General features: G+C 36.1%; 1 protein-coding gene across 3 annotated transcripts in view; it reads right to left on the minus strand.

The window, feature by feature from the left end:
• Nucleotides 1-19,536, minus strand: part of ATP8B4 (ATPase phospholipid transporting 8B4 (putative)) — a 283,542-nt gene that overhangs the window by 50,580 nt on the left and 213,426 nt on the right. For all 3 annotated transcript variants that reach the window (XM_055362981.2, XM_019011219.4, XM_063698541.1), the window contains 4 exons: nucleotides 13,358-13,473; nucleotides 10,224-10,388; nucleotides 8,816-8,927; nucleotides 6,922-7,027 (listed from right to left, as the gene is read on the minus strand). In XM_055362981.2, coding sequence (XP_055218956.2) covers nucleotides 6,922-7,027; nucleotides 8,816-8,927; nucleotides 10,224-10,388; nucleotides 13,358-13,473 — 499 coding nt within the window. The remainder of the gene's footprint in view (nucleotides 1-6,921; nucleotides 7,028-8,815; nucleotides 8,928-10,223; nucleotides 10,389-13,357; nucleotides 13,474-19,536) is intronic.

The following is a 19,536-nucleotide window of genomic DNA, read 5'->3' on the forward strand; positions in this document are numbered from 1 at the left end:
TGAAATTCCCATAAAAATAATTCAAAATAATGATATTAAGGAAGTTTAGTGAGATACAAGAGAACAAAGATAAACAATACAAAGAAATGAAAAAAACAATTCAGGATATGATTGAGAAATTTACCAAAGAGGTAGATATCATAACGAAGAACCAAACAGAAATCCTGCAACTGAAGAATTCATTGAATGAAATAGAAAAATATATTTGAGAGTTTTGACAATAGACTAGATCAAGCAGAAGAGAGAATTTCAGAAGAAGACAGGTCTCTTGAAATAACCCAAACAAAAGTAAAACAAAAGAATTAGCAAGAGTAGACAAAGCCTACATAACATGCGAGACAACATAAAGCAACCACATATCTGAATTATCAGCATTCCCAAAGGTGAAGAGAGAACAAAAGCATTCAAAAGCCTATTGATGAAATAATAGATAAAATCTTCCCAACTCTAGCAAGAGATTTAGACGTTGAAATACAGGAGGCCCAGCAATCCCCAAACAGGTACAATGCAAAAAAGGTTTTCTCTGTGATACATTATAGTCAAACTGTCTAAAGTCAATGACAATGATAAAATTCTAAAAATAGCAAGAGAAAAGCATCTAGTCACCTATAAAGGAGTCTCCATCAGACTTACCATAGACTTATCAGTAAAAACCTTACAAGCCAGAAGATAACAGGATAATACATTCAAAGTGCTGAAAGACAGTATCTGGAAGTCAAGAAATACTATACCCAGCAAAGTTACCCTTTTTGGAGAAATAAGTTTATTTCTAAATAAAGTTACTTTATTGTGGAGAAATAAAATTACCCTCTTTGGGGAAATAAAGTCTTTCCCAGACAAGCAAAAACTAAGGGAATTCAACACTACTAGGAAAGCCCTACAAAATGATTGAAGGAATCCTAAACCTGGAAGCAAAAGGGCAATATCTACTATTAAGAACAACACATAAAAGTGCAAAACTCACTGGTAAAGCAAACACACCAGTGACGAAGAGAAAGGACTCAAAGTTACAACTAAAGAAAACTACTGACACAAAAATATATAATAAAAAAGAAATAAAGGAACAGAAGATATATACAACATCCAGAAAACAATTAACAATGTGACAGGAACAAAACCTCACATATCAATAGCAACTTTCAATGGAAATGAATTAAATTTTCCGCTTGAAAAATACAGAATGGCGGAATGGGTTTTTAAAAAATGTGATCCAGATGGCCTGGATCTGGATCTATAAAAATGTGATCTATATGCTGCCTACAAGAAACTCCTTAACCTGTAAAGACACCTATAGACTGAAAGTAAAGGTATAGAAAAAGATATTCCTCACAAACAGAAACCAAAAGCAAACAGGAGTAGCTATACTTATATCAGATACAAGACACTTTAAGCCAAAAATAGTAAAAAGGGCCAAAAATATCATTTTATAATGATAAAGGGATCAGTTCAGTAAGAGGATATTACAATAAGAGGATATTACAATTCTAAATATATATTCACCCAACACTGAAGTACCCAGATATATAAAGCAGATATCATTAGATCTAAAGGGAGAAGTAGACTCCAATACAATAATAATGAGGGACTTCAACAGTACATTCTCAGCATTAAATAAATCATTTAGACAGATAATCAACGAAGAACATTAGATTTAAACCGGACTTTAGATCAAATGGACTGAACAGACATCCACAGGACATTTTATCCAACACTTGCAGAATACACATTCTTCTCACCAGCACATGAAACATTCTCCAGTACAGATCATAAGTTAGGCCTCAAAATCAGTCTCAACAAATTTTTGAAAATTGAAGTCATATCAAGTATCTTCTCAGACCACAATGGAATGAAACTAGAAATCAATACCAAAAGGAACTTAGAAACAATACACTACATGAAAATTAAACATGTTCCTGAATGAATACTGGGCCAATGAAAAAAGTAAGATGAAAATGAAAAGATTTCCTCAAACATATGAAAATGGAAACAAAACATACCAAAACCTATGGAATGCAGCAAAAGCACTGCTAAGAGAGAATTTTATAGCAATAAATGCCTACATCAAAAAAGTAAAAAGATTTTAAATAAGCAATACAATGAAATGACTGAAAGAACCCGAAAAGCAAGAACAAAACCCAAAATTAGTAGAAGGTAAAAGGTAATAAAGATCAGAGCATATGTAAATAAAATAGACTAAAAAATACAAAGGATCAATGAAATGAAAACTTGGTTTTTTTGAAAAGATGAACAAAGTTAATAAACTTTTAGCTAGACTAACCAAGAAAAAAAGAGAGAGGATCCAAACAAACAAAATCAGGAATGAAAACAAAGACATTACAACTTATGCCACAGAAATATATAAGATCAAGACTTTAAGAACAACTATATGCTAACTAACAGGAAAACCTAGAGGAAATGGATAAATTTCTGGACACATGCAACCTTCTAAGATTGAATCAGGAAGAAACGGAAAATCTGAACATACCAAAAGCCAATAATGAGATTGAGTCTGCAATAAAGTCTCCCAACAAAGAAAAACCCAGAATTGGATGACTTCACTACCAGATTCTACCAAACATGTAAAGAAGAATTACTATAAACCATCCTTAAGTATACCAAAAAACTGAAGAGAAGGGAATTCTCCCTAACTTGTTCTACAAGGCCAGCATTACCCTCATACCAAAATCAGAGAAGAACACAACAAAAAAAGAAAACTACAGATCAACATCTCTGATTAACATAGACATAAATATTCTCAACAAAAAAGTAACAAACTAAGTCCAACAGCAGGCTTGAGTGTGGTGGCTCCATGCCTTATTTTGCCATGTTTCCCAGGCTAGTCTCAAACTCCTGGGCTCAAATGATCTTCCTGTGGGAAGCGGAGGCAGGCAGATCATTTGAGCACAGGAATATGAAACCAGCCTAGGAAACATGGCAAAAATCTCTCTCTACAAAAAATACAAAAATTAGTTGGGTGTGGTGGTGGCTTATACCTGTAGTCTCCACTACTCAGGACGCTGAAGTGGGAGGATCACTTGAGCCCCGGAGGTCGATGCTGCAGTGAGCTATGATTGCACCACTGCAGTGAAAGCCAGTTGACAAAGCATCTGGCTTTTTTTTTTTTTTTTTGTCTCAAAAAAAAAAATTCCTACAACAGATCAAAAATATAATACACCACAATCAAGTGAAATTTATCCCAGGAATGCAAGCATGGTTCAACATACGTAATAAATATGATACATCATGTCAACAAAATGAAGGACAAAAACCATATAGTTATCTCAATCGATGCAGAAAAATCATTTGATAAAATTCAACATCCCTTCATAAAAACTCTCAACAAACTAGGTGTAGACGGAACACAACTCAACATAATACAATCCATATATGACACCCACAGCTAACATCATACTGAATGAGGAAGAGTTGAAACCCTTTTTTCTAAGAACTGGAACAAGACAAGGATGCTCACTTTTACCACTCCTATTCAACATAACTGAAATTCCTAGTCAGAGCAATCAGGCAAGAGAAAAAAATAGAAGCCATCCAAATTGAAAAATACAAGTCAAATTGTTCCTGTTTGCAAGCAACATGATCTTACATTCAGAAAAAATTCAAATGATTCCACCAAAAACTCTTAGAACTGATAAACAAATTCAGTAAAGTTTCAGGATACAAAATCAGTAGTGTTTCTATACACCAATAATGAAGTACCTGAGAAAGTACCTGAGAAAGAAAGCAATCCCATTTACAATAGCTGTAAAAAAATAAAATACTTAAGGATAAATTTAACCAAGAAGGTGAAAAACCTCCACAAGGAAAACTACGAAACACCAGTGAAAGAAATTGGAGAGGGCACAAACAAATGAAAAGACATTCCATGCTCATGGATTGGAAGAATTAATATTGTTAAAATTATCATACTATGTTATTTTTCACAGAAGTGGAAAAAAAATTCCTAAAATTCATATGGAACCAAAAAAGAGCCCAAATAGCCAAAGCAATCCTGACCAAAAAGAACAAAGCTGGAGGCATCACACTACCTGACTACAAATTATATCACAAGACTAAAGTAACCAAAACAGCATGGTATTGGTATAAAACAGACACATAGGCCAATGGAACAGAATACAGAACCCAGAAATAAATCCAAACATTTACAGTCAATGGATTTTTGACAAAGACACTAAGTACACACACTAGAGAACAGGCATCCTCTTCAATAAGTAGTGATGGGAAAACGGAATATCCATATGCAGAAGAATGAAACTGGACCCCTAACTCTCACCATATACAAAAATTAACTCAATATGAATTAAAGACTTAAATATAATCCCCAAAATGATATAACTACTAGAAGATAACATAGGGAAAACAACTTCCAGACACTGGTCTCTAGGCAATGATTTTACGGCTAAGACCTCAAAAGCACAGGCAACAAAAACATAGGCAAGTGAGACTACATGAAATGAAAAAGCTTCTGCACAGCAAAGGAAACAATCAACAGACTGAAGAGACAGTCTGTTGAAAGGAAGAAAGCATTTGCAAAGTATTCATCTAACAAGGGAGTAATATCTGGAATATACAAGGAACTCAATTAAAACAGTAAGAAAACAATCCCATTAAAAAGCAAAGAACATGAATAGACATTTCTCAAAATAAGACACACAAATAGCCAACTTATATATGAAAAATGCTCAACATCATTAATTATCAGAGACATGCAAATCAAAACTACAATGAGATGTGATTTTATTTCAGCTAGAATAGCTACTATTAAATAAATAAATTAATAAATAACAGATGCTGGTAAAGCGAGCTATTACACTTTGTTGGTGAGAATGTAAATTAGTACAGCCACTAGAGAAAACACTATGGAGATTTCTCCAAAAACTAAAAATAGAACTACCATATAATCTAACAATCCCACTACTGGGTATTTATTCAAAGGAAATGAAATTACTATATCAAAGGGATATCTGCACCCCATGTTTACTGTAGCACTACTCATAATATCAAATATATGAAATCAACCCAAGTGTCCATCAATGGATGAATCAATAAAGAAAATGTGGTGTATACACATACAATGGAATACTATTCAACCATCAAAAAAGAATGAAATCCTACCATTTTAAGCAACATGAATGGAACCAGGGGTTCCATGTTAAGTCAAATAAGGCACAGAATGACAAGTTTCACATGTTCTCACTCCTATGCGAAAACTAAAAAAGTTGATCTCATAGAGAGTAGAATGATAGATACCAGACACTAGGAAGGTTGTACGGGTGGGAATGGGGGCGATGAAAAGAGGTTGGTTAATTAGTACAAACGTATAGTTAGATGGAAGGAATAAATTATAAAGTTCAACAGCAGAGTATGGTGGCTATAGTTAGCAACCATGTATTGTATATTTCAAGTTAGCCAGAAGAGAGGACTTTCTTTCCCCACACAAAGAAATGATAAAGACTCAAAGTGATGGATATCCTAAATACACTGACTTGAACATTATACATTCTATCCATATAATAAATATCACATGTGCCCCCAAAATATGTATAAATATTGTATATCAATTTAAAAAGAGTCAAATAATCCAAAAATCAAAAGGTAAAGAATCTACTTTTAAAATTTTAATTGATTATTAAATAAGTTACTAATATTTCCCCAACTGACTTTATGGGGTCTATCATTAAAATTATACCAATAATAATATTTAAATTATATTAGTAGTAGCTAATTAAATTTCCCAATTTTTATTTGGCAAAGACATGTGCAGTATTTAGTCATAGTTTCTAACCAGCACGATATAGCAGGTTTTTTTTTTTTTTTTTTAACTGCAGGTAAAACCGAGAGGCTGGGAGATTCGTGTACAAGTACCATCAAGTAGTGGTGCTGACTTTTAAGACTTCCTTTTTTTAAAGTTCAGGAAGAATAGTTTAATGACAGAGACATATTTGGGAAGCCACAGAGCTCTACTATTATACTGAAGGAAGGTTAGCTTCCCATCTAGAATGGAGCAAGCGATAAGTAATTTGCCTCTGTGTCATCATTCTGCTTGGCCAGTCTCTAAGTGGGCTGAGCTTAGAGAAGCTACTACAAGCAGCAAGCAAGCAAAAATTGTTATAAGACAGTATTTTTAAAGTTCTAGGAAAATATTTTTGCAGATCTTTAAATGTTCTTCTCCAAATAAAGTAACAAGAAATAAGGAAATGAAATAAATTGGTACATCTTAAGAAATATTATTTCTCAAACTTTAATATCTGTCCACTGCTACCTCCAATTTCAGCACTTATGTATTTTCTGGTACTGTGCAGTAGTTACACAAATCTCACAGTATTTTATTTCACATAAACAGTATATATCTGGGTTCAATAGTAACTACATCAAAATATCTACTTTCTTTAATGCTGAAAGACTCTATTCCATCTTTATATGCCATCTACTACAGCTGTTTTCCAAACTTATCTGATCATAAGCTTCATCTAGGTGCTTATTAAATACAAAGTCCCATATCCCATTCCCTGTAGATTCTTAATTTGTAGGTCAGAATGAAGCTAGGGAATTGGTATTTTTAAGAAGTATCTCATGATACTGATCACTCATCACCATGCAATAGTTAGCAGGTACTAACCAAAGCACAATTTTAAAGGGCAACTCAACATAGCTGATTTGAAATTCTTTTCTAAAAATAGTTGAGAAATGTTGGAGGCCTGAAGACAATAATTCATTACTGATATCAGCTTCATCTCAGTTTGTCACCAAAATGAAAGGAAGTTTAGGAAACATGCACAAAGAACTTTATACTAAGTTAAGACCACAGGAAACTATAGCATAGCTTTTCACTTTCTCAACTCTCTGATCTTTTTTCCCTCCCTCCCTCTCGTCCTTCCATCCTTTCCTCCTTCCTTCAACACCTACCTGAGTTCTTCTCTCACTTCCACAGCATTATTCCCTGCTATCACAAACACATCATTCATGTCATCAGTCAGCATGTTGCAGGCATAACCGATGTTGATGGCAGTTTCTAACACAAAATAAAGCCCAACTCAGTTAAAATGTTACTTAATAACCTAAGTCCATTTTTAGTGAAAGTTTTGAGGGCTTAGCTGTATTTTCTTACAGCCTACAGGGGGCTGATGTCAGAGAGAGCACAACAGGTGATAAAATACAAGCAGTGCAGAGGGAAATTCAAAGACCTGGGTTTCAGGATCAAATTCCCTACTTGCTAAACCCATGCACAAGTAGCAACACTAACGAATGTGCAGCCTTCTCATCTAGTTTTCAGAAAAACCTTTTCATTCCCAAATTAGCACTCATGAAAATAAGCTCTTGTGACATAATATGTACAAATATAAAACCTTTGACCAGAAGTCTTGGGAGAGCTAAACTACTAAACTTAGCCAATATTTAATTCTGAAATGGAAGACAATTTGAAGAAAAAACTCACAAAATGTTCAGTTGAATGACAAAAAAAAATGCTCTTATGAAATTTTTATAGTTCTCTCACACATAACATTGCCATTTTCCCATTAAATATATGGAAATTTGGAATTTGACTATCCTCTCAAAAACCACCCAGCACTGTTCTCCTAGAGAACTGGAGAATCAGATGGTGTTGGGTAATTCTTCCTCTAATTTTATAGAAATGGAACCTAAGATAATCAGATAACTCCTTCTATCTAATAGAGTTATTTGATTGTCTCTAACTGTATAGAATAATTAGACTCTAGCTAATTCTATGGAATCATTAGTTTTGTCCTAAATTAAGGAAGGTAATTGATAAAATCTCAGCATATACCTTGTATAAACCACAGAAATTAAAGCTAAATAATAGTAAACTCATGGATATTAGTAATACTAGAACGGCTGTAACCGACCAAAACCAAACTCTATAGAGTTTCTACCTAGTAACACACCGGAGTGCTCAACTTTCTATTGTTTATTTTTTGTGATCAATGATTTGGATAAAGATGTAGAGAACTGATGCATCACATCTGCAGATCCCCTAATGCTATAAAAAATACCTAATAAGTAGATAGAATTTTAACATAGGTGTATGCCAGTTAATTGAATATTTTTCATTTACAAATAGCCAAGCATAAAATCATTTTTGTTTTAACCATTACTGCTAGCAGTAGATCAAAAATATGTTGGTCCCCTTTTCTTTCATAGGAAACATAGTAGAACATGATGATTCACTAATGATTTGGCATTTTGTCAAGCCTGAAGGTCAATGAATTCTCACTGTACCTTGTATAGACAGTCCTGGAATTCAGCCAGGTTGCATTGTTACAGCTGTAGTAGTTATTAAAATACCAAAATATTTCTATAAATGGTTGATAAACAGCTGTTTCCCTGAGCTTCTTCAAAGTGTTCCCATCACCCTGACACTTCCCCTAAGATTCTTCAAATTCCCCACCATCAAGAAACTAAAGGAGTAACCCAAGGTCTCCAATATCCTGCTTTAGTTCTATGCCAATATCTGTCCTGACTGGGGACTGTGTTCATATAAACCAATTGTTAAACATTTTTAATACCATTTTTGCCTCTAGGTGTAATGATTATATTCAAGAGGCAATTGGACCAAAACTTAACTGACCCCAGCTTATACTACGGTAGGCATTTTGTTAGTTTGGTTTGTTTTAAAATAGATCCTTGCAATACATTAATTTCCTCTTCTCTATTTCAAGTCTTTCCTATGTGGAAGATTGGGTGAATATTTAATTAATTAACCTTTCTGGTTAATTAAAATTTTGTGATATAAGTCATCTCCCCATTTTCAAAATATCATCAACATCCATTTTCAAGTTACCTTGTTTGTCTCCTGTTAGGACCCAGATCTTAATATTGGCTAGTGATAAACTTGTAACTGTTTCAATAACACCCTCCTGTAACTTATCTTCTACAGCAGTGGCACCTAGTAGCTTTATTGAAAAAGAGAGAAAAGCTTATGTTAATGCATGCAAATAATATCTATAACGTCTATGGATTTCACTCACAGATTCTGGAGGCCAAAGAATATTAATTGAAGACAGAAATTATGATACATTGATATAGCAGGCATCCTATTTTGTGTGAAAGTGGATTGGGAAGGACTCCAAAAGGAAGTTCCCAAATCAAGCCAACTTAGCAGAGATCTTGGGACTTATTATTTACTTGAAGGGGCTGATATGCTCAGATAACATGTTAGCGTGAGCAGTAGGAAGCCATTTGGACTTAAGAACTCCCCAGCTGCTTCCCCACTTATATCGACAGTGGAGGAGTCCAAAGAATAGCCTTCATCCCATAGTCATGAAGCTGATCACAAAAAGTCTAGTCATTCTTCTACATTAACAAACCAGCAGATGCCATAAACTAAAGTGAAAGTTCCTGCATGATTTTTCCTTTTCCTTTCTTTCTTTTTTCTTTTGAGACGGAGTCTTGCTCTGTCACCCAGGCTGGAGTGCAGTGGCGCGATCTCAGCTCACTGCAAGCTCTGCCTCCCGGGTTCACACCATTCTCCTGCCTCAGCCTCCCAAGTAGTTGGGACTACAGGCGCCCGCCACCGCACCCGGCTAATTTTTTGTATTTTTAGTAGAGACGGGGTTTCACCATGCTAGCCAGGATGGTCTCCATCTCCGGACCTCGTGATCCGCCCACCTCGGCCTCCTGAAGTGCTGGGATTACAGGCGTGAGCCACCGCACCCGGCCACGATTTTTCATCAAAAGTTGAGCAAAGCATACTCTCTAGTACCTCACAGTGGGTGAGGTACTCCTGGCCACTGTGGCTTCAGGTAAGAGTGGTTTTTAGAATAGACCATGCTCTGGATAGCACAGATATCATCAGAATCTCATGGCCTAGGATGGTTTAGAGCTGTAGCCCCATTCTTCACAGCAAATTTCTCTGCTCTAAAAAGGTGGGTAATAAAACAAGGAGAAAAGTAAAAATCCCATAACATCAAGGACACATCAGAGGTTGACAAAGAATAGGGAGCCTACTATCTTCTACTCTTGGGAAGCTTCCAAATGCATAAGCTACTGCTAATAGAAATACAATTCTAGGCTCTCTAGGACCATACGTGGAAAACTCAAAGCCAACATATAAAGCATGATACAGTGATTGAAAGAGAAACATCTGCTGTGCCCAAGATGATTTAGCCAATGGCTTATTCCTATGCTAAATCTCTAAACACATACTATCTTTCCTGTAAACACAAACCATCATGCTTCTAAACTCATACCATCAAATCTCTTTCAATTTCTTCATATAGCCCAGCTATTCGTTCATCCCTCTCTTCTGTGGCAGCATTCGCATCTTCAAGCATCTTATGCCACTCTTTAAAGTACTTGTCATCCAGGTCTCTGTATGCGATGGCCAAGGTCCGAAGGCCTTCCCCTGCAAATTCCTGCCAGAGATGACATAGACTCATGAACCATCAAAGAAACAATAGGCACAGAAATAACAACAACAAAAATAATTGGTAAGAAATTTTTCACTCAAATTCATTTTGTACCAAGAGCACTGCTTGGCTATCCTTACTCTCAACTTTTTAATCTCCTCAGAAATGGGAGATAATGTGTGTATTTTCCATTTTATTTCTATGAGGTTAAAACACGCAGGGGAGCAAGTCTTCCCCCTAAACACAGCTGAAAAGCCTGCTGAAGTGTCCTAGTTGAGAGGTGATCAATGACACCCATGACTTGAGATATTCATTTATGGCAACATATATTTGTTTCCAATCTGTCCTTGACAGAAGGAAGCATTTCTGGCCATGAGAGGGACCCAGTGTGTTTTATGGACCTCAGCTTTCAGTGAAGAGGAAAGGACCCTTGGAGAAGCCATAGTCCTCAAATCAAAGGCAGGAGGCTCTCCCCAGGAACCACAACATGACATCACACCAAAGTCTTGTCACATTCCCCCTAGTGATATGCCTATGCCTAAAATTGACTCCTACTTTTGCATATGCTTGAAAATTTTCATAATAAAAAGCTAAAAGTAAATAATAAATGGATAAATAGATGTTAAATAGTCAGATATTAGAAGTTTAAGCATATTACTTAAGGTTATAACAATAACCTCTAGGGCAAAAGGGGAGAGAAAGAAAGAAAAGCTAATATAAGTGGTTGCTTCTGGGAAGCAGGACGAAATGTGGAAGCTGACCTTCACTTTTCATTCTAGACTCCTCCGTGAAACTTTTTATTTTTTGCTATATTAAAGTTTTATCTTAATAATAACAAATTGTTGGGAATTTTAAAGATACCATTATCAAGTCAGCTTAGTGCAAAAAAGGTATTATTTTTTAGAAGCTATATTCTATGAAGTTAGTACTAAATCAGTCAAACTGATTGGGGAAGCATACTCTTCCTTTTTCCTGTATCGTGACAATCTCAAACACCTTTGGTGCTTTATCCTAATAGTAGGGGAAAAGAAAAAGAGGAGACTGGTAGTTGCTAAGTGTCTCACACAGCCATAGTAACTAGAAACATATGTAGATTGCTTTGGGGGAAATGCTCAAAAACTCCCATTCCGCCTGTGCTTCCAGTGGTCATTTTATGGGCCTCTACACTGCAAGTAAAGCATTTTTATGGCCATTTCTGCTCCTTTGGGTATTGCCATTGAGTATGTCTCCTCTGTGGTGTTTTGGCTTATGGTACACATAGAGGTTTATAATCAGGCGTAGGTTAAATTGTGAGATACTGTAATTAGGTAAATAGAAAAGTCAATGCATACTGCAATGAGATGGTTTACCCCAGACAGATATTGAGAAAAATTATCCAAATTTATATAGTAGGCAGTTGGTAGCACTTCGGATATTGGAATCACATTTTGCAAGCCCTGCCTTTCAAGACCACAACTGGATCCCCTACTGATCTGAAAATCTAGTTACTGTCTTGTAATGATCTTTTGTCCTCTTAATTCACACAAGCACTTTTTTGCCTTTAACTTGCAACCCCACTGGGCATTACCACTGCCTTCCTCTCTGTTCTGCACAACAGTGAATGAACAATAAGATGACATTACAAAAGGAAACGGATGATTTAAATTATTTAATTAGTACATGAAACACAAGTTCAATCCTAAATGAGCATTTTATTAAGGTCTTTTCCTATCATTAAACAATTCGAAATCAGTAATTAAATAAACATTTAAGACCTCAGAATCTAGAAGTCAAAATGAATAAAGTGAATGAAGCAAAGAGCAAGTTAAATTTATATTACCTGAAAAAAAATTATTTTGCAGAGAAATGTAAAAAGACCAAATTAGGCTTCCTATAGTTTAGTATTAAAGGAGAATGTATGAAAAACCAGGGCCTTGGTGTTTGAGTAATGGCAAAAAGTCAGACACTTATGATTCCAGTGTTGTGTTCATTAAAAAAAATTTAAAAGACCATGCTGGCCTCCTGGAAAAGATCAAAAGAAAATCAAGAATTCTCTATTGGAAAGACAAAAACAATAGCTATGTTTGTAACCAATATTACTAAACCATCATTTTTTAAATTTAAAGTGAGGCAGGGGATTTTTTTATTTGTTTATTTGCTTTTTAAAGATACAGGGAATGTTTTGCATTAAATATAGGGTCTGACAAAGAACATGAATACTCAATAATACCTTAAAGGAAAGAAACCAATGAGAAGATGACAGTTTTGACCAGATGCCCTTAAATGGAACCATAGACAAATATTTGAGACACACTTGAATCTCAGGTTTAAAACAAGTAATGCTCATATTAATTCCCATTCCCTTACTTTTTGGCATTTAACAAAAAAGTGCCAAAAATCACTCTTACTTCTTTCAGAAAGCTTTTGGAAAGAAATTATGCTGGTCTCAGAATATACAAGTTTGGTGTCTGAGGGCACACAAGGGACTCATCATGATTTATGACCTGAATAAAAAGACCCTTAGAGGAGAAAGTGTGCACCAGAGACTATTTTCCTCTCACAATCTAAACACAACTCTAAACTTTCCCTAGAGGTAATCATAAGATATTCCACTGGTGCCAAACACATCAGAACCCAAGGAAAAGGAGCTCTCTGGCTCCTCTTTCCAAAACTAGTCCAGTCTTCCAAGAGGAGCAACATGAAGCTGCAGGGGAGTTACAGCAGGTTCCCTAGACGCCCACATTCTGTGGCTACTACTCAGTTGCTGTGTGTTCCTCCACCTGTAGAGACTGACTGGACTTCCAACGGGGCAGAAAGGGGGGTGGTCCTTGTGCCAATTCCCAGACGATCATTGGCACAGCTTCCTGTGGAACCATTCTCCAGATGCTTTCTATTTCAGTAGTCAAATCATTTAGCTGCTATTTTTTTTAAACAAGACCTAACCATAGGAGATGGCAAAAGAGCCATTGCGCTAACCTTAAGACGGAGGCACTTACACTGAGGTGGTCTGACGTCAAAGACAAAAGGACTTCATTGGAAGGATGAAGTTTTTCAAACAGAATAGTATCTGCTCCTTTGGAATAAAGCTTTATCTGTCCTTCTGGGTTTCGAACTGAAAAGATAAAGGTTTGGAAAAGCAGAATATAATCAACAACATACATCAAAATTAGACTCTCCCAGAGCTCCAGCCTGGCAATTTGGAAATGGGCATAATGTTTTAGCCAGTAGTAAGACACTCAGTGCCTTTGGTTAGGTCATTACCTAAGTCACTTGGCTTTATTCTCATTTATTAACTTAGAAATGCTCCATCTACTGGAATCTTTGATTTCCCAAATTCAGAAACAAGTGTTTTTATTCTGAAGCATATGACCTTCCTGTTTTCCTTGCTTACTATTTCTGAAGGGTTGATACATTTAAATTAAGTCTTCATCTCCATATTAAGCAGAATTGAGAGCTTTATTTGCCTGTCTCCTGGTGTGAAATTCAAGACCTGCTGTTCAAATCAGTATCAGTGCTATGCTAAATCATCTCCATATGCAATTCTAGCCATTCAAAGTCATGGTTCATGCATTTTTTCTTGGCCCTTGCTGACATATTTCTTCATCCCTTTTACTCCGGAAAAGTCCATTAATTCTTGGTGGTTCGTTCTTGGGTAACAATTCTGGCTGAAAACACATTTCACAGAGGGGCTTTTAAAAATAAAGTTTCCACCTCTTTCCCACTGGAAGTCTACATCAGTAGTACTGTGTTTTTAACCTGCCCCACAGGTTTGAGATTGACAGCCCTTCCTAGGCTACCCTCAACTCCATTCCCACCGACAACCCCCAGCATATTGCTGTTAGACAAAGCTTTCTTTCAAACCACAGAACACTTGGCCTAACTTTTTAGGTTTAGTTGTACAGCTTGACACATAGTAGGCAATTAATAATTATTTGTTGAATGAATGAATGACATGGCTGGGTATTTCTTCCCAGAACTGCCTACAACTTAAGACAACTGGCTTTGTCACAACTTCATAATCTGAATACTCTTGCCCTCATAGGCTTCATCAGTTCAGTCAAAGATCATTACATGCTTTCTACTCAATTATCCCATTTATCTACAAAGAGAATGCCTCAAAAAAAGGTTAACATAAATGTTTACTATTAATTACTGTTAATGTAATGCCAAAGAAAATGGCATACAAAATTTAGTGCTTAGTTTAAAAAAATATAAAAACCAAAATACAATGTTACCCTCCCCTCTACCCCAGTCTACACTTATCTATTCTAGTTTCCTCCTGGCTTACATAGATCTAATAACATACCCTGGAAGCTTTTTAGGACTGGGCCTTGTCTAGGTCTTGTCTTCTGTTTTAAGACCCTTGGTTAGCTTGCCTAACTGCCAGAACTCATGTGGGTTTTCTTGTACTCTAGCTCTAACCCCCACATTGGGGAAAAAGAAAGAGAAAAACATATGCAATTTATCTAATTGTTAAACCAGGGGGGAAAATTTAATCCTAGGAAAGACTCTCTCTTGATTTTCTTGTACAATAATCCAATTTAATAATTTCCCTTATATTTTCTCCCTTCCAACACCAGAGGTATAAAGGCAAAGGATGAATAACCTACATTTGCTTGTATTTTGTATTCTAGACTAGGACGTTAGTTCTCTAACTTATGGTCTCAGGACCTTCTTTATAATTTTTCAATGCTGAGTGAGGATTCTAAAAAGTTTTTTTAAGTGAATGTTATCTATCAATATCCATATTAGAAATTAAAAATGAGAAATTTTATTATATCCGTTTTATAACACTAGTTACTATAATTATTATTATAAATCTAACATATAAGCATAAATAACATTTCTATAAAAAAACTTTATTTTCCAAAAAATATTAGTTTGGAGATTGGCATTATTTTACATGATTACAGATCTTTGTAACATCTAGTTTAATAAAAGAGGGTTGGATTCCCATATCTGTTTCTGCATTCATTCTGTTGTGACATCACATGTCACATGGCTTCTGCAAAACTCCATGGTATACTCATGAGAAAAAGAATGAAAAAGATAAATAATAGTGATATTATAATGAAATACTTTTGTCCTTGTGCATCCTCTGAAAAACTCACAAAGTTCTCTAAGGTTCCCTGGACCACACATTTAGAATCACTGGTCTGGAAGAATCACAAACTGATTGTGATTTTTTGAAATCCCTTACCATTACTGTATCTCAGTTTCTACATGTAAAAAGGAGATGTTTAAACAATCTAACTTCAAAGGTCCTTTGCAGCAGTACAATTTTCTGATTCAATAAATACTTTCCATCCCTGATACTTTCCCTTAACCTAGTATTTGTCCCTTTAAATTTGATTTTGTGGAAATCCAATTTCATGGAATCCTGCTTACGTTTACTCATTAAACATTTGCTTTAGCAGCAAGTTTTATATCTCTTTTCTTCCAAGCCTTCTGGTCATTTCTGTTCAAAGTTAATTAAATCTAAGTCATTTCAGAAGTTAGTATTTCTTAAATAAACTAAAAAGGACATAGTTTTAAATGGTCAAGATAACATACGGCCAGAACTTGGACAAAGGTTACAGTTTTTAGGTTATAAAATCTTCTCCCAATGCTTTCCATTTAAATATTAGTGTTCTTCAGAGATTTACTCGGGGTCTTTTTTTATCTTCCCATCCTTCATACTGTCCCTGGGCAACTGCATCATTTCTATGGCTTCAGGTTCCATCATCAGGCTGTTTTCAAATGTGTATCTCCCGTCCAATCCATCTCTAGCACTCCATTCTGACCTGCACATCCGACTACCAATTGAAAATCTCTTGGATATGCTCAGGCACACCAAACTCATACTGGACATATTACCCTCCTCCAATAATTAGCTACTCCTCTTATATCCCCAGTCTTAGTAATCAGCTTCACCATCCACTCAGCCTCCCAAATCAGAAATCTGGGCATTACTCACAGTTCTCCCTTCACCAACCATACATCTAAGGGAAGCTACGGATTTCTCTTGCCACTTCTCTCTTGCCTAGAAAATCACTTTAACCTAACTGGATTTACCCATTCCAGTACTGCTTCCTTCCAGACTCTTCCATATATTCCAGTTACAGTCATCTTCACGCTGCTGCTTAGAATCCTGCAATAGCTTCCCTCTCCCTTCTATGAAGTTTGGACTCCTTGACATGACATATAGAGCTTATTAAGAGCTGCACTATCCAGTCTATTTCACCATGTTCTCTTGGATGCAGCCACATAGAACTACCTTTCAACTTTTCACATTCTCCCTTAGCTTGAAGGCCCTGGAACATAGGGGGAACTTAAGTCAATATTTACTTAATTAAGATGAACCAAAATTGTGCACAATTTATTGAAAGCAGAAGCTATGCCTTTGTGACATAAAGAAAAGAAAAAATGTCATAAATGGCTTCCAGTTAGATGTAACAGCAGCACTGTGAAGGGTGGTAAATAATTCTATTTTGCCATATCGCCGCTGTTCATACATCTACACAGAGAAATGCCTGTCACATGACAGTGTGATTTGTACTTTGATAATCTTGAAAAAGTTTAGAGTTGAGCAATTTTTATCTAAAGATCTCGTAAGAGCCTTCCAAGAAGCTTCTTGTAATTTCTTCTTCTTTAATGGTTATCTGCCACTTGCCCCTGTTAATAGCTATCTCTGAATTTTATCTCTGTATTTCTATTTACAGAATTAGTAGAATTGGTCCTTCCAAAACTATATAATGTCATTTATATTTTTTACTAATATAGTATATTCTGTTCCCTCTGGAAAAAAATCCTTTATAGAAATCAATTTTTATATAGATACTTCTGACTTAAATCAGGGCTCTTTCTTCAGAATGAAAGTACTACTGGTATTGAAATTATACATTGATGATTTAGTGAATAATGGCTGCCACCCAAAAACAAGGAAGCAGAAGAGGGAGGAGGAGAAAGGGGAGGATCAGCAGCAACAGAAGCAATGCCTGAGCCTTCGCATCAGGGTGTTGTTCCTACAGACCAACCCATGTGACGATCATGAGACCAGGATTGTTTTCTGCCTTGTTATCATGCAAAGACTTTTCTGCCCGGGTAGAGTCCCTCTAAAAATCCTCCTGATTAAAAACCAAACAGAATAAAAATAAATCCAGCAAACCTTCATGCATTCTGTGGTAGAGCACTACCTTTCCTCATATGGGATCCATTAAGGCAAACATCTGATGTTTGTGGTTAGGCTGCGATTTCTCCACAGCCTGTAATGGTGACCAATGCTGAGGAGAAGCCAAACATCTCCCTGTGTAGCAATTTTAGGTTTTTGTCAACACCCTCAGAGCAAAAAGAAACCAACTCTGGGCCAAACCAACATCAATAACACCTTCCCTGAGGCTGTAAATAGAAGATAGCTCCTGCTGATACAACACTAAGCCAACACCTAGAACGGCATGTGTGCTCATCAGTGGCACTGGTGATGACTTCCCTGTTGTCAAAACATAAAAATAAAAATAAACATTCTCAGATGTTGTTTGGTTTTTACCTGCTGAGAGCCATCTTTCAAGGCTAGTTTCTAGTAGTTAGAGACCAAAAACCCTACTGTTACGTATAAACACTTTTTAAATAGTAAGAAATTGATTAAATACAATGAGTAGGATATTCGTAATTTACAAAGTGTTGGGTTGAGTAGTATTTCATAAACATTTATAGAAAACTTATCATGTGCCAAGCTCTGTGCTTTGCCTTGGACAGTTTAGGAAGACTAAGGTATAGCACTTGCCTGAGGTAGCACACAGTTTAATGACTAGGATAGTTGTGAGTGTCATGGGACTAATACCACACTGGTGTTATGAACAAGGCATTCTGGGGAACACAGAAGAATGTGGTTATTTGGAGAATAGAAAAAGAATTGAAAAATGGGTAACATTTGAATTGGACATTACCAGATGAGTAGTAGGGAACATTTCCAAGAAGAGAAGTGGGGGAAAGGAGTATTGAAGACGGGAACAGCATGTCCAAAGGGTATAACAGCAACAATGCATCCAGGGATGTTGAGGTCTAGTTGAGCTCAAAGTTTTGGAAAGTAGAAGAAAAGTAGATTGAGATCAGATTGCAAATAATTTTGCACGTCATACTAATGCCTTTTTCTTTTAAGGTTTGGGAAGCCACCTATGCTTTTTAAGTAGGGGGTAGTAAAATCAGTCCTATGTTTTAGAAAGAATATCCTGGTGACAGCATAGAGGATTATTTTAAAAGCGAATAATTTTGAAGATATTACAATAATACAAGCAAGCAGTGACAAGAACCTTAACTAAGGCAGGGTACTGGGAATTAGGAAAAAAGGACAAAAAGCTTTTATGATTAAAAAGGGGTTTATGAGGCCATTTTAATAAATATTATTCTGATGCCTCTGAGGAGAGACTTACAAACAGGGTGACAACAGAATATTCTAGAGATGTTAAGGCCTGAGAGTGGAAGAGAAGGAGATGGATTAGAGAAATGTCTCAAACATCTCTGGGGAAAATAATGGATAGTACTTGAGGATCTATTAGTCTAGAGAAGTGGTCCCCAAACTGTGATTCCCTGACCAGTGGCATCAGCATCACCCACAAGCTTGTTAGAAATGCAAATTGGTGGGCCCCACCTCAGACCAGCTAAATCAGAAACTAGAGGCTAGGGCCCAGCAATCTGTATTGTAACAAGCCCTCCTGGTGATGCTGATGGGAGCTAAAGTTTGAGAACCATCAGCCAAGGGGCACAAAAGCTATGGAAAAAAGTGAGTGAGCTATAATAGGGCTTAAAAGACCAGATTTTGGAAAACCTGGGTTCACATATCTGATCTGCCTCTTACCCAACTGTGCCACAAGTTGTGTTACAGCTGTGTGACAATCTTTGGCAAGTTACTTAAAATCTTTGCATTTAGTCTCCTCTTGTCTTAAATGGGACATGCATGTTACATGCAGTTGCAACAATTCAATAAAAGAATTCATTATAAAGTTCATTGACAAGCATACAATTAGACAGGTAACTGTGAATTTTAATACAGATGATAGAACTATAGTGGTGAGAAAGAAAGTTCCATATCTGACGTAAAACTTTAGGTAACAATCCAGTGACAGGACATAACGGAAGCTGAAAATGTGTGTTTGGACTCTAGCAAGAGATTGAAGCTAAACAGCTGTATAAGAAGGTC

Source organism: Gorilla gorilla, chromosome 16, assembly GCF_029281585.2.
Source record: "Gorilla gorilla gorilla isolate KB3781 chromosome 16, NHGRI_mGorGor1-v2.1_pri, whole genome shotgun sequence".
Taxonomy (NCBI): domain Eukaryota; kingdom Metazoa; phylum Chordata; class Mammalia; order Primates; family Hominidae; genus Gorilla; species Gorilla gorilla.